Here is a 15,129-nt window from a genome sequence, read left to right as displayed (position 1 = left end):
CCCAACCCCTCTAGGTTACATTGGATAGATTTTGCTCATTCTGTATATTGAAAACGTTCATGCTCACAGCGTGTGTGCCATTGCGACAGGGAAATGTCACCCTTAACGATATGGTGACATCACCAACCATTTTCCCAAAAATATAATTGAAAAGATTATGACTTTAACAAGAGAACTAAAGCAAACAATAACAATCAGAGTGTAGTCTGGAACTCAGGTAATGGAGCCCCGGGCACTGGCGACATGATCAACATGAAATAAATAATGTGTAACCACGGGGGGGGCTAACCGCCCGGCCTCCATGCTGCCACTACTGGGAGTATTCATGTTTTACTGTACAGCTGCTGCACTGTTTTAATGAACTACACAATGAGAGCTGGGCGGCTGCTCCATCAAATACTACATTCCCTCTCTCACTGCGGTCTGCAGCACTGTCTCATAATAATTACTCCCCTTGTAAATTCCATTCCATAGAATACAGCTGCATGTATTACCGTTCAGAGTTGTTGGCAGCTGAGATTTCACTTGTTTTCTTGGAACTAAAGCAAGGGTGTTGAAGAAGTTTTAAATTTTTTAAGAGATGTTGCAATGTATTGGATTAGTATTTTTTAAGTGTCAGAAATTATGGAGTATATCAGCAAAGGGTGTCACTTTCAAGGGTCATTTTGTTATAACTGTAAATGTTTGTGCTGTATGTACAGTGGGGTCTGAAATGGTTGACATCCTTGATAAAGATGAGCAAAAATGAATGATACATACATACTGTAATAAAACATTTGGAGAGTATGTCTTTACTATAAACGTAACATGTGAAGTTTTGTTCCCATATTTCATGAGCTGAAATAAAAGATCCTCAAAATGTTCCATATTGCACAAAAAGCTTATTTACATGCCTGTTAGTGAGCATTTCTCCTTTGCCGAGATAATGTATCCACCTGACAGGTGTGGCATATCAATGAAGCTGATTAAACATCATGATCATTACACAGGTGCCCCTTGTGCTGGGGAAAATAAAAGGCCACTAAAATGTGCAGTTTTGTCACACAATACAATGTCACAGATGTCTCAAGTGTTGACTGTGTGTGCAATTGGCATGCTGACTGCAGGAAGGTCTAATGATCAATTGGCCTTTTAAAATTATAAACTTGGATTAGCTAACACAACGTGCCATTGGAACACAGGAGTGATGGTTGCTGATAATGGCCCTCTGTACGCCTATGTAGATATACCATAAAAAATCTGCCGTATCCAGCTACAATAGTCATTTAAAACATTAACAATGTCTACACTGTATTTCTGATCAATTTGATGTTATTTGAATGGACAAAAAAATAGCTTTTCTTTCAAAAACAAGGACATTTCTAAGTGACCCCAAACTTTTGAACAGTAGTGTAATTGGCAAAAGTGGGCATGTAAGCCATCCATACCCGTCGTGACACACTCACTTCCACATTTTGTTTTGGACACGACTGACATTATGACCAAAATTATCCTATTTACACTTACTAGTAAATCTTGACACTAGAATTAATGTTTCTGATTCATATTGATGGCACATAGGCCATTTGTAACCAAGAAGTTGATTCTAGGAGGCAGTTCCACTTTAAGGTCAACGGCATCACGAACTTTACCCAGTAGCAGGACATTTTACCCAAAAACCTGGTTGCCTTTGCCAGGAGGCTAAAACAAGACAATAATGACAAGCACATATCAAAATCCACAAAAATGATTAATTAGCCACAACATCAAAATTGTTCTATGCCCATCTCAGTCTCTCTGGATTTGAAATCCATTGAAAATGTGTGGTTTTAATTGAAGAGGGCAGTCCATAAGTGCATACTAAGGATATCAAGGATCTGGAAGGATTCTGTATGGAGGAATGGTCTAAGATCCCTCCCAATGTTCTCTAACTCATAAAACATTTTAGAAAAAGGCTCAGTGCTGTTTTCCTCGCACAGTGAGGCAAATCATTTTGACTCCTTCCATATTTTGAACGTTTTATCACTTGTTAAAAAAAAAAAATTCTCTGAGCAATTGTAGTAATATAAAATAATATAATTTCCCAATGCTTTTGAGTGTACAATACAGTTCATTATTTCAATTTTTTATTTTATACAGTTATTTTTTCAAGGGTGTCCAATCGAGAATCTGTGGAAAGAACTGAACTGCTGTTCACAAATGCTCTCCATCCAACCTCACTGAGCTCGAGCTGTTTTGCAAGGAGGAATAGGAAAAAATGTCAGTCTCTCGATGTGCAAAACTGATAGAGACATACCCCAAGCGACTTACAGCTGTAATCGCAGCAAAAGGTGGCGCTACAAAGTATTAACTTAAGGGGGGCTGAATAATTTTGCACACCCAATTTTTCAGTTTTTGATTTGTTAAAAAAGTTTGAAATATCCAATAAATGTCGTTCCACTTCATGATTGTGTCCCACTTGTTGTTGATTCTTCACAAAAAAATACAGTTTTATATCTTTGTTTGAAGCCTGAAATGTGGAAAAAGGTCGCAAAGTTCAAGGGAGCCGAATACTTTCGCAAGGCACTGTACACACATCCTCCCCTCCTCCTCCTCCAAAGGCTGCACACAAAGGTTGAATCATAAGAAAACACACAATGGCACAAGCGAGACAGCTCCCACCACTCTCTATGCACCAGCCAGGAGAACACATTGTACATTAACAATACCCGGAGAAGAAAAAGTGGCTTTTTATACACCTACTGAATAGGTCTGAAAAGCTAGGCTCTGTTCCCGTTGGCGGTGGGAGATAATAACTAAAAGTATGTGTGCTGGGGGGGAGCTTCGGTTTACTCTGGGGTTTCACTGTCTTCACTCTCTAATCCCCCCAGCTCTGCTGGAATAGCTCTTCTGTGACGTAATGCAGGGAGGGAGCTGAAGAAAAGAAACTCATAGCTAAACATATTGAGGGGGGATTGTATAGTATTGCAAGGGGACCTAGCTAACCCCCTCTGAATAAAAAAAAAAGCCTCTTGTATGGAGTCTGCATGTTTGGTACGTGCATGCGTGTGTATGTACGTGAATGCGTGCCTGAGACATACCCAGGGTAGAACACACACAGTAAACCATTAGGCAAAGGCAGGAGAAGTGTTGAAGAAAGGTTCCCCCAACTCTCAGATATAAATCTGGACTCTGTAGAAAAGGTCAACCCTGCTGGTGTAACTGAAAAGTTACATCCTCCCTAGATGGTGGAACCGTGAAAAGTTACATCCTACCTAGATGGTGGAACCGTGAAAAGTTACATCCTACCTAGATGGTGGAACCGTGAAAAGTTACATCCTCCCTAGATGGTGGAAGCGTGAAAAGTTACATCCTCCCTAGATGGTGGAACCGTGAAAAGTTACATCCTACCTAGATGGTGGAACCGTGAAAAGTTACATCCTACCTAGATGGTGGAACCGTGAAAAGTTACATCCTACCTAGATGGTGGAACCGTGAAAAGTTACATCCTACGTAGATGGTGGAACGGTGAAAAGTTACATCCTACCTAGATGGTGGAACGGTGAAAAGTTACATCCTACCTAGATGGTGGAACGGTGAAAAGTTACATCCTCCCTAGATGGTGGAACGGTGAAAAGTTACATCCTACCTAGATGGTGGAACCGTAAAAAGTTACATCCTACCTAGATGGTGGAACGGTGAAAAGTTACATCCTACCTAGATGGTGGAACGGTGAAAAGTTACATCCTACCTAGATGGTGGAACGGTGAAAAGTTACATCCTACCTAGATGGTGGAACGGTGAAAAGTTACATCCTCCCTAGATGGTGGAACGGTGAAAAGTTACATCCTCCCTAGATGGTGGAACCGTAAAAAGTTACATCCTACCTAGATGGTGGAACGGTGAAAAGTTACATCCTACCTAGATGGTGGAACGGTGAAAAGTTACATCCTACCTAGATGGTGGAACGGTGAAAAGTTACATCCTACCTAGATGGTGGAACGGTGAAAAGTTACATCCTACCTAGATGGTGGAACGGTGAAAAGTTACATCCTACCTAGATGGTGGAACCGTAAAAAGTTACATCCTACCTAGATGGTGGAACCATGAAAAGTTACTTCTTTGATTTGTTGCATCAGGTGAATTGAGTAAAGATCATTTACAGGGATCATTGGTCGCCCCTTGAGTGACGTCCCCCTCTCAAAAGGCAGCTCCATATCCTGTTTACAATAAACCTCTGCACTCCATGGGTTCTCGCTCTTTCACTCTCCCGCTTCTCCGTCTCTCTCGTCTTCTGCTGCCGTCTCGACAAGACGTATAGTAAAGGGATCCCCCCCCCCCCCCCCCCCCCCCCGAGGGGCAGATTCAGACAGAGAAGCACACTCTCAAAGACATACCCATCACCTTGTGTATTCATTGAAAAGGAACAGCCGGGGGGGGGGGGGGGACTGTATCTCCCGGGGGTCCTTTGTAACCTTCATTTTTTTTTTCTCCCTCTGTCTTTTTTCGTAAAGATCTTTGGAATGTACTCTCCAGCTGTAGGAACCCTAGGTGGCATTTACAATGCCCCCCCCCCCTCCTTCTTAAACCCCCAGCTCCATCTCCATGTTCTGATTCACAGAAGTAGGTCTAGGGCTAGTTTCCTCAGAATGGCACCACTGCGTATTTTGAAGGGCCCATGTCTGAAACCACAGGTTTGAACCCTCCCTTCCTTTAGTCCCGCAGTGTTCTCATCTTTTGAAAGCTTTTCAACCGCAATAGTGAAATCTCTTGCATTGGTACGCCAGCATAATGCCATAGAGCCTCAAGAGTTGCGGAAAAAGCAAATGAATGGCAACAGACAGCCTTGTGACGGCTTCATAATGCGACAGAGTCTCGGATTCCAAAGCAAAACAACCCCACAATAATCGCTATACTCCATAGAAAAACCAGACCACTCTCATGCACGACTACTGCTAACCAATGTAATTCCATCATTAGAACCCAGTCCCTTAAATCCTTGCAGAGTTTTTATTTTTTTATTTTACAAGGCTAAAACCTAAGCGAAAATAATTATTCACACACCGACAGTTCCCTCCAAAATGTCACATTGGTTGTTTATGGACAATATGAAATATAGTATGAAAAATCTGGGACCTTTGGGGGGGGTTCTATATCTTGGTTCTGTTTCTGTTGCTCTTTCTTCAACCTTCAGCAATGCCTTGACTTCCCCCATAACTTCCTCTCCAAAGTATAGGCTTGCATAGCCTTTCAGTCAATCTCAGGTTACAGAAAATACAAAAATTTAATCTTGGAGCCGAAGTAAAAAGGCTTTGTTTGAAATGAGGGACCTTGAGTAACCTATTACGTACAATATTTGAATCGTGTTTAATTATTTCCTATTGAATTGAGTGGGTTATATAACTTAGCTTGGATCTGTCTTCTGACATGTTTTTCCACTGCTGGAAGGAAATAGCTCAAAGTCCACCGTATTAATGAACCCCATGTGGACAGTGGGCGTTAATGTATGTAGAGTTCTTGTTTTTCCTGTCTATTTCATTACATATAGTATATATGTTGGCTACTTTAGTGTGTCTGTACTTTTCAAAAGCTTATTTTCATTTAATATTACTGTTCTGTTTTTCTATTAAGCTGATATTGATTATAGAGGCATTAAATACCAAAATATATTTTTTAATTTGTTTACATTTTTTTAGGAGATGTCAGCCCTGGGATTGCTATGTACTTGCCCAAAGATGCTGTATGGGCAGGAACAGAATGTTAAATCACAAGTCACTATTAGAGAGTTAACTAGTTAATAGTGATCGTTCAGCCCAAATCAACATTTCTGTCATTTCCATATCATTAAAGTGTCCTACAGTCAGCCTGATTTCCAAGGCATGTATTGCATATTCACCCAAAACCTCAACAGTCTTCATTTCCAAAAGGAATGGAAAGAATGTAACCTCACCTTATTACAACTCAATGTCCTTAAATACATCTTGAAATCGGCAAAATAAGTTAAATGTGTAACATGGGTGCCGGCTCACTTCAGGACACTTAAAGGGGAACTTGGCTTCATTTTTTGGCTTGCTCCTCAAGAAATGGTGGTGGCCATGACAGAAGCCAAACTTCAGTTGGCTTGGTGGTGTGGTTTGATGTGGGTGTGTCTTGGCTGTGTCCTTGCCACCACTAAGACACACCCATCTGTCAGAAACCTGCATGCGCTGTTCCCCCCACTCAATCACAACAAACAAACCCCGGCAGCTGGAGTTCAATAACTAATAGATGTATGGTGAGATGCTGGAGGAAGCTCTGAATAGGTCAGTAGCCTACAGAGTAATATGAGGAGAATGCAATTGCTGAATTTAGAATTTAGATTTTGATACCTTTCCAATGTAGTGAGGTCCATGTATAGAATAAACAACAGCTACGTAATACCATAGAAGCAGTGTTCTGCTAATGTAACAATGTGCACATTTCATCGTTCATTGTCATTTCCAGCCGATACAGATATTGTGCCTATCTGCATTTTGTCTGGTGGTGATGGGGCTACCTTGGCAAACATGTCAGAGTGGTCATATCTTCCTGTGTGGTGGTCCTGTATACAACAGGAGTTCCCTGATCCTAGTGCAGAAGACGATACAAGTAAAAGCTGTGTCTAGAAAATGTTTTATGCAGAGTTCCAGGTCTCTTTCTAATCAGAGACATCAGTATCAAGCCTGTCAGTCTGGACTTCACAGCATCTTGCAAGCCTCCATGAAGAAAGGACAAAGCTTTTTGCTAATGCACTTCACAACCAAAATGAGTCTACTAATTGTATCTGCTTGGCTGGGGAATTAGCCTCCTATTTTGTCAAGCCGTGTATAGAACTCTTCAGATTTCACATAACATACATTACCTGTCGTAGTTGATGAAGCCATCTGTGTTATCTGGCCAGTAACTCGGAGCACTATCGGAGACCTCATGATGGCATATCCTTTTCATAGGAGTCGAGGGAGACTCTGGCAACAATGGAGGAGGTGTCGTAATGGTACTTATGTCACATGACACACGTTTATTCTGAGGTCTTGCCTGACAAGCTGTGAAAATGGCAAGGGATCAGTTAATGAAATTCTTTTTTGAGGTGACTAAATGATTCCAATCATATTGCTGGGCATGATACCCACCTTTGCTCTTTTTGGTAGGTTCCGGCATGACCAAGGGACCAATCATCCCTCAATTATAAGCATAGCTCGAGAAAATAATGGAATCTGGTTTGGAAGCTAATTCTATGCTTTTCATACACTATTGTTCAAAAATGTGGGGTCACTTAGAAATGTCCTTGTTTTTGAAAGAAAAGCACCATTTTTTTGTCCATTTTAAAATAACATCAAATTGATCAGAAATACAGTGTAGACATTGTTAATGTTGTAAATGACTATTGTAGCTGGAAACGGCAGATTTTTTTATGTAATATCTACATAGGCGTACAGAGGCCCATTATCAGCAACCATCACTCCTGTGTTCCAATGGCACGTTGTGTTAGCTAATCCAAGTTTATAATTTTAAAAGGGCTAATTGATCATTAGAAAACCCTTTTGCAATTATGTTAGCACAGTTGAAAAATGTTGTTCTGATTAAAGAAGCAATAAAACTGGCCTTCTTTAGACTAGTTGTGCAGTTTTGTCACATCAGCGCTGTTGCCGGAGAATTGAATGTTCATTTCTCTAGCATAAGTCACCTCCAAAGTTGTTTTAGAGAATATTGCAGAACGTCCAACCGGCCTCAAAACCGCAGACCACGTGTAACCACGCCAGCCCAAGTACTCCACATACGGCTTCTTCACCTGTTGGATCATCTGAGACCAGCCACCCGGACAAACTGTGGGTTGGCACAACTGAAGTGAAGCTCATCTGCGTGCTCGTCATCCTCACCAGGATCTTGACTTGACTGCAGTTCTCCGCCTTTACCAACTTCAGTGTGCAAATGCTCGCCTTCGATGACCACTGGCATGCTGGAGGAGTGTGATCTTCATGGATGAATCCTGCGTTCAACTGTACCGGGCAGATGGCAGACGTATGGCATCGTGTGGGCGAGCAGTTTGCTGATGTCATCGTTGTGAACAGAGTGCCCCGTGGTGGCGGTGGGGTTATGATATTGGTAGACATAAGCTACGGACAACTAACACAACTGCATGTTATCGATGGTAATTTGAATACACAGAGATACCGTGACGAGATCCTGAGGCCCAGTATCGTGCCATTCATCCGCCCCAATCACCTCATGATTCAGCATGATAAATCATGGCTCCATGTCGCAAGTCTACAATTCCTGCAAACTTAAAATGTCCCAGTTCTTTCATGGCCTGCATGTTCACCAGACATGTCACCCATTGAGCACGTTTGGGATGCTCTGGATCGACCTTTACGACAGCGTGTTCCAGTTCACATGATGAGCATAGTGTTGTGTACTGACTGTGCACCATGACAGTGTAGCCTGTAGAGCAAGTTTATACCGTGTCAATGTGAAAAGATATAGGAAATAGCTAGGAAAACTGACCGATCAATAACCTTACATTGCTATACTGACTCTAATAAAAATTCACATTGGGCTGTCAAAAAACGTCAGAAAATCAGTCTTTAATTGTTTGGCTGCTGGTTTCATTGTTTGATTCAGGTCTCGTGTGATTGAGACAAAAATAATAGCTAAAGTTAGCTAATGGTACATTTAAAAAATAAATAAAACACCTACAAAACTTTTCCATACACCCAACAGCTGTTAGATACTGCTGCCTAACAGAGCTGAACTGGCTGTAGTAGCTACCGTAATAGCTAGCTAGCTAGTTCATGCCCTTCAGACAGAACATCAGTTTAGAGGGGATGAAACATTAGCTATCGGTACATGTCAGTTACAATACTCAGCCCTGGGAATAAATACTTTTTTACATTTTAAGTCAAACAGCAGTTACCTTGCCGGCTACATCAATCAAATAAAGAGTAGCCAGTTTCTGCTCTGTTTGCTTTTACAACTTGGAGCAAAAGGCGCAACACACACACAGACAGCAGCTACAGACAGCAGCACCGTGCTGGTCTTATAAGCCAGCCTTTCAGAACGCCAAACAGCTTAACCAACTACTGTGAGGTGCTTTTTGTATCACTGTGCAATGATAAAGCAATTTTAGAATGTGGGGGGATCATGTCCCCCGTCCCCAGTGAAAGTTGCCCACCTGGGTTTTTGGATGAACTCAGAAAATAAGGTCTGTGGTAATCTTATACGTTTTGTTCTATGAGATCATCTTCATCAGCAAACGTAAAATTTTCAAGCATTTATGTAATTTAAAAAAGCACATAAAGGCTTCATAAAGGTCATGTTAACTGACGGATATTATTTCATAGAACAAAATAAGATCTCCTAAGCGTGTGTTAATCTCGGACCTTATTTTCATTGTTTACCCAAAAACCATTTTCGCCATAGTTTTAGGACTACAAGCTGGTGAGGTCTATAATCCTCTCTTATGGCCCTCTCAATATCTTTTTGATCTTATGCAACGTTCATATGCACGTATGTATGAATGCAGTCGAGATAGCAAGACCCTTACTACTCTGTAAGATCTCTTTCGGCTCTTCCGTACTCCGCCAAAAAACATAATATGTACTGTTGGATTCTATCTTTCCCATGCTAAAATATTTGTGAAGGTACACTATGGGTTTTTTGTGGCAATAGATAACAGTGGATTAAATGGGCTCTGTGCCAAGTTTAATCGATTGATTTGTAGGTCCCGATTCCGTGATGTTCTTTAAATGAATTGATGAAGCTCTTTCTCTCTCTCTGCAGGTCAAGCACGGGGTCTTGTTTTACCAGCAACACAAAGAAAAGCTCCATTGACAGCAGGAGTGTGAGGCCAGGTGACACAGGCGTCTTGCACCCATTATTTTAAAGGGGGCACGAAGTACGTGAGGATGGGGGGGGGACCTCCGGAAGTCTGAGAGTTTTTCAAACATCTTTAATCTAGAGCACAATCATTATGCCCAATTCTATGTAAAATAATAATCCTGCATAGGTCATCTAAGCATAGCTTTTTACCTTTTCAATTGTCATTTTAATGAATGATGCACATTGATTCTTTAAGAACGCTTATGCCTTAGGAGTTTAGTAAAACTGCTACACTGGTATATAGTGTCACAACCCAAGAATTAAAGCAATTTGAGTATTTTCTAAAGTCTACCAACCTTGCCAGCAGACATGCCAGCTAAGATAGTTAGACAAGCTACTCTAACTTGATGATTGATAGTCTGAAATGGCTTGGTAGCTAGTTATGAGGTTGGGAGATTGGGAACCTACAGTTGAAGTCGGAGGTTTACATACTCCTTAGCCAAATACATTTAAACTCAGTTTTTCACAATTCCTGACATTTAATCCTAGTACAAATTCCCTGTTTTAGGTCAGTTAGGCACTGAGTTTGAAGGTAGGCCTTGAAATACATCCACAGGTACACCTCCAATTGACTCAAAGGATGTCAATTAGCCGATCAGAAGCTTCTAAAGCTAGAGTTTTCCAAGCTGTTTAAAGGCACAGTCAATTTAGTGTATTTAAACTTCTGACCCACTGAAATTGTGATACAGTGAAATATAAGTGAAATAATCTGTCTGTAAACAATTGTTGGAAAAATGACTCGTGTCATGCACAAAATAGATGTCCTAACCGACTTGCCAAAACTATAGTTTGTTAACAAGACATTTGTGGAGTGGTTGAAAAACAAGTTTTAATGACTCCAACCTAAGTGTATGTAAACTTCCGACTTCAACAGTATCTAGCTGGCTAGCTAAAGCCAACTTCATAAAATTGCTAGGTGGCTAGTGTTACAAAGATACAACAAAACCTTTTTGTTTTATTTATTCATCAAGAAGGAATCAATAGCTTGATCATATTAATTTACAAACATACCTCCTGTGAGTCCTGCCCATCACCGGCAGCGAAAATCAAACATTGTGTGTGTCATTGAAAACTCTTTCTCCTCCTCCACTACCGTAGCATATATTTTGCTCTGTGGTGCACCTTGGAGTGAACCGCTTACTAGGGAGAACGGGGGTACTCTTTGCGTGGTCCAGTCAGTGTGGCCCCTCCGCAAAGTACAGATGACAGATCTTTTTATAAATAATTATGAGAAAATGTGAGCTTGAAAATGAAGTTTAGTAATTCATTTAAAGGGTAATTCCACCACTTTTCAACCTCATTTATTATTTCCAGCTCCATACCAGTGTCTAGATATGTGAAAATGGTGTGTTTCTATGATCTCTGGTTAAAAAGATAAGAATCAAGGTCCTAAAGAATGCTTCTCTGTGACATCACAGGGTAGGATTAAAAAGTAAGAAAACAAGTTTCTAGACAGAGGGAGGACATTTTATAACAAGCTATATTTTGTGGCTGATTCCCTGACCTGTCAATGTTTTTAATTAGCTGTTTTATGATTTTGTTATACACTTGTGAATTCTATGGTTTTTACTAGATTACTTGTAGTTTTTCATGTTGTCTGTCTGTAATTGTGTAATGACATGGTGCTGCCTATCTTGGCAGGACGCTCTTGAAAAAGAGATTTCAAATCTCAATGAGCCCTTCCTGGTTAAATACATAAATATACAGGGGGTACCGGTACAGAGTCAATGTGCGGGGGCACATGTTAGTTGAGGTAATTGAGGCAATATGTACATGTAGGTAGAGTTAAAATGACTATGCATAGGTTATAAACAGAGTTGCAGCAGCGTAAAAGAGGGGTCTGGGTAGCCCTTTGATTAGCTGTTCAGGAGTCTTGTGGCTTGGGGGTAGAAGCTGTTAAGAAGCCCTTTTGGACTTTGACTTGACTGGTATTGTGTTGGAGATAATGAAAATGATTTGAAAAGTGGTGGACTTGCCCTTTAACATCTGAAAAATGTGAGGGGGCACGTGCCCTTGTGCCCCCTATGGGCATGACTCTTCTGCCAAGTGAGATTAAGTCAGACCTGCCCAATGGTCAAGGTAAAGCCTTTTGCTCATTTTCAAGAATTGAAACTTTCTTTCAGACCCCTGGCAACAAAGTGGAAAGCAAATCAAAAAACTAAAATTAAAGGAAAGTAAGCTAAGCATAGCTACGGCAAGTGTTTAACAGATAATAACAGAGCGGAGCTTCCTACAGCATTTCCATTACCCTCTCCTTTCACAGTGTTTCATATATAAAAAGACATAAATATATGGGGGGATATGAAATTAGATTGGTAACGACCATGCAGAAACTGAGCACCTGTCCGCCCATATCCCTTCTCCTCTGAAGTAACCTGCATGCTGGAGTTTTATTTCCAGTGCTGTAGACCTCTGTGGATGTTTTCCTTGGTCTTCTCTGGGAGCATTGTGGCGAGGAGCAGGGAACAGGCAGCAGCTCTGTAATTTTGCGTTCCTCTTGCTTTTGGAACTAAAGATGCTCTCTCTTCAGTTTCTTTGTAGATTTATTTTTCCTTAATGATATTTCCGCTATCTAAGATGGCGGATCAAACACAATACGAAGTGTGAGAAATCTCACTCTGCATTATGTTATCTATATGAAATATACAATGCAAAATAATTTGACTTGCACTTTAAGTTAAGAATAATCTCCGAACTGTTTTCGATTTTGCCTTTTATACCCTCTTACATGCACGCACCCACACACACAAAACTCTCCTTCAGCAAGTCATTCAGCCAGTGACGGTGATATTTCATACGTCAGGGGACATGTGTGGCGGGCCCATAACTCAGGAAGTGGGGCTTATGTTCGGGGAGCCTACCCGCTATAGATACTATACCCCCTAAGCTTACAGACCTAATTCCTCTATCCCATAACACTACCTTTGCCGCTGTGTGGAGGCATGGTATATGTCCCAAATTGCACCCTTTTCACTAGTGCACTTCTTTTTTACCAGAGCCCTATGGGGGCTATATAGTGCCCTGGTCAAAAGTAATACACTACATAGGGAATAGGGTGCTATTTGGGATGCAACCATGATGAAGTGATAGCCCGGAGGAAGAATGCCTGCCCCACGGTAAAACGATCGCCTGGCTGCCACTGCTGCTGAGCTCTCTGTGGACTGGAGCGGTTGGCCAGAGGACAACAGCTGAGGAACCTATCGGCCTAGAGGGCCAGGGCTCTGATGTCTTTGTGCCATGTTAACCCAGTGGATTTACAGGACACAGTGTGATGTCATGGGATATGCCCTGTCAGCTGTGATAGTCCCCTCTCTCTCCGCCTCGCTCTTTCTGGTGAGTATATTGGATTGACTATTTTTTTTTATTTCACCTTTATTTAACTAGGCTAGTCAGTTAAGAACAAATTCTTATTTACAATGACAGCCTACCCCTGCCAAACCTGGATGACGCTGGGCCAATTGTGCGCCGCCCTATTACCAGAGGACAAAGGAAGAAAGAAAGTGATCTTTCTGCACATGTGGCGAACCATTTGCTTCTGAACAGCCTTTCTATCTGTGCAATCGCTGTGGTACTGCATTGCCTATGTGCTGTCATTCATGGTTTGATTTCATTCATGGAATCCAACATAAAGCATGAACTCAACCAGCTATAGTTAGCATTAGCTCCATTATTTTCTTCAGGGACTAAAGGATATTTAATCCAGATCAAAATGATTGTGTTGATACCGTTAAACATTATGGAAATGTAACTGTCCCCTCGTCTCAGACAAGGTCATATCACTGCAGCAGCCAACGCCAACCTTCTGTATCAATCAAAGTCCCTTTGACCCCAGGGAGCACCAAGTCTGAAGCCACCAGCCAACCTGTCAACCCATTGACGACTAGACCCATATTTCCTCAACCTTTGTGAGTTGGGAGTACAATGTCACTTAATATTTACATTTGAATTTCTTTTTTCTCTCTGCCATAGGTGAATATGTGATTATGGTGAAAGATGTAACCAACCCACCATTTCAAGGCCAGACCTTACCCCCAGCATTTGCCCTGCTGCGCTTGTTTCCTGCCAAGACCAAAAGTAAAAACAGCCAGACGGACAAAACCAAGAGTAAGTGACGTCCTTCTCAACACGTCAGAGGCTTTCATAGAAGACTTTAGAAGAGAAGCATGACACGACCTTCAGCACTCAGAACCTCACAATAAACTCTTCAATGGGACATCAACATGTTTGTTCTAGCATCAACTGTCACATCAACTTTGGCATTTATTACTTCAAATTGATTATACATGGTCATGTTTTCAGTATGGAAGAATCCAGACATGGTTTTAGTGACAGTTGGGAGAGTGTTCCTCATTGATACAAAGCAGCAGAGTTGATACTTTACTGGAAATGCCCTAAATTATTCTAATAAGGTTCTATATGATTGGAAGCAGCCTCATTTAACCTCAAATTAAAATGAGTGAAATGAAAATGACTGGTGAATGACAATCACTCAACGTCCAGCGTGGCCTCAAAGAATAGACATAACATACATAGTAACTGTAAATCTCTGACCTGCCAATTAGTATGATATGTTACATTTGGTATGACAGAAGGTCACTTAAGCCAAAAGGGTCGTTCCGGGAAATGAGTGCCTTTTGATATTTTAAAGGTCGACTTTGGGCACGAAAAACTGACCAACTCCACCCCTTTCTCAATATTCAAACAGAAATAGGGTGTGCCTTTGGTGGTTTGTCTGTGTCGATTCTGGTCATGTGAGCCACAACCGACAGTTCGTTAGCTAAGCTAGCCAGTAACTCCCCCAGTATGTGTTGACGTCATTTCACAGGATTAGTTTTTGGACTGAAGCTGTAGAGTTTGGTAAGAAAGGGCACTTCTGCCAAATATCTTATTCATATTTTTTGTTTGTTTTTAAACATGAAATGACCTGATATGATGGTCAAATCAAATTTATTTATATAGCCCTTCTTACATCAGCTGATATCTCAAAGTGCTGTACAGAAACCCAGCCTAAAACCCGAAACAGCAATCAATGCAGGTGTAGAAGCACGGTGGCTTGGAAAAACTCCCTAGACAGGCCAAAACCTAGGAAGAAACCTAGAGAGGAACCAGGCTGAGGGGTGGCCAGTCCTCTTCTGGCTGTGCCGGGTGGAGATTATAACAGAACATTGCCAAGATTGCCATTGCCATGTCCAAATGTTCATAAATGACCAGCAGGGTCAAATAATAATAATCACAGTAGTTGTCGAGGGTGCAACAAGTCAGCACCTCAGGAGTAAA

General features: G+C 41.3%; 1 protein-coding gene across 1 annotated transcript in view; it reads left to right on the top strand.

Moving 5' to 3' along the window:
• LOC109869834 (MORN repeat-containing protein 1) overlaps positions 1-14,882 on the top strand; it is a 78,256-nt gene extending 63,374 nt beyond the window's left edge. The window contains exons 14-15 of the mRNA XM_020460106.2: positions 9,754-9,824; positions 13,822-14,882. Of these exons, the coding sequence (XP_020315695.1) occupies positions 9,754-9,824; positions 13,822-13,964 (214 nt within the window). The 3' untranslated portion in view covers positions 13,965-14,882. The remainder of the gene's footprint in view (positions 1-9,753; positions 9,825-13,821) is intronic.
• The last annotated feature ends 247 nt before the right edge of the window (positions 14,883-15,129 follow it).

This window comes from Oncorhynchus kisutch, linkage group LG24, assembly GCF_002021735.2.
Source record: "Oncorhynchus kisutch isolate 150728-3 linkage group LG24, Okis_V2, whole genome shotgun sequence".
NCBI classification, from domain to species: Eukaryota; Metazoa; Chordata; class Actinopteri; order Salmoniformes; family Salmonidae; genus Oncorhynchus; species Oncorhynchus kisutch.
The sequence above is the reverse complement of the archived record's forward strand: the minus strand, read 5'-3'. Positions and strand labels throughout refer to the sequence as shown.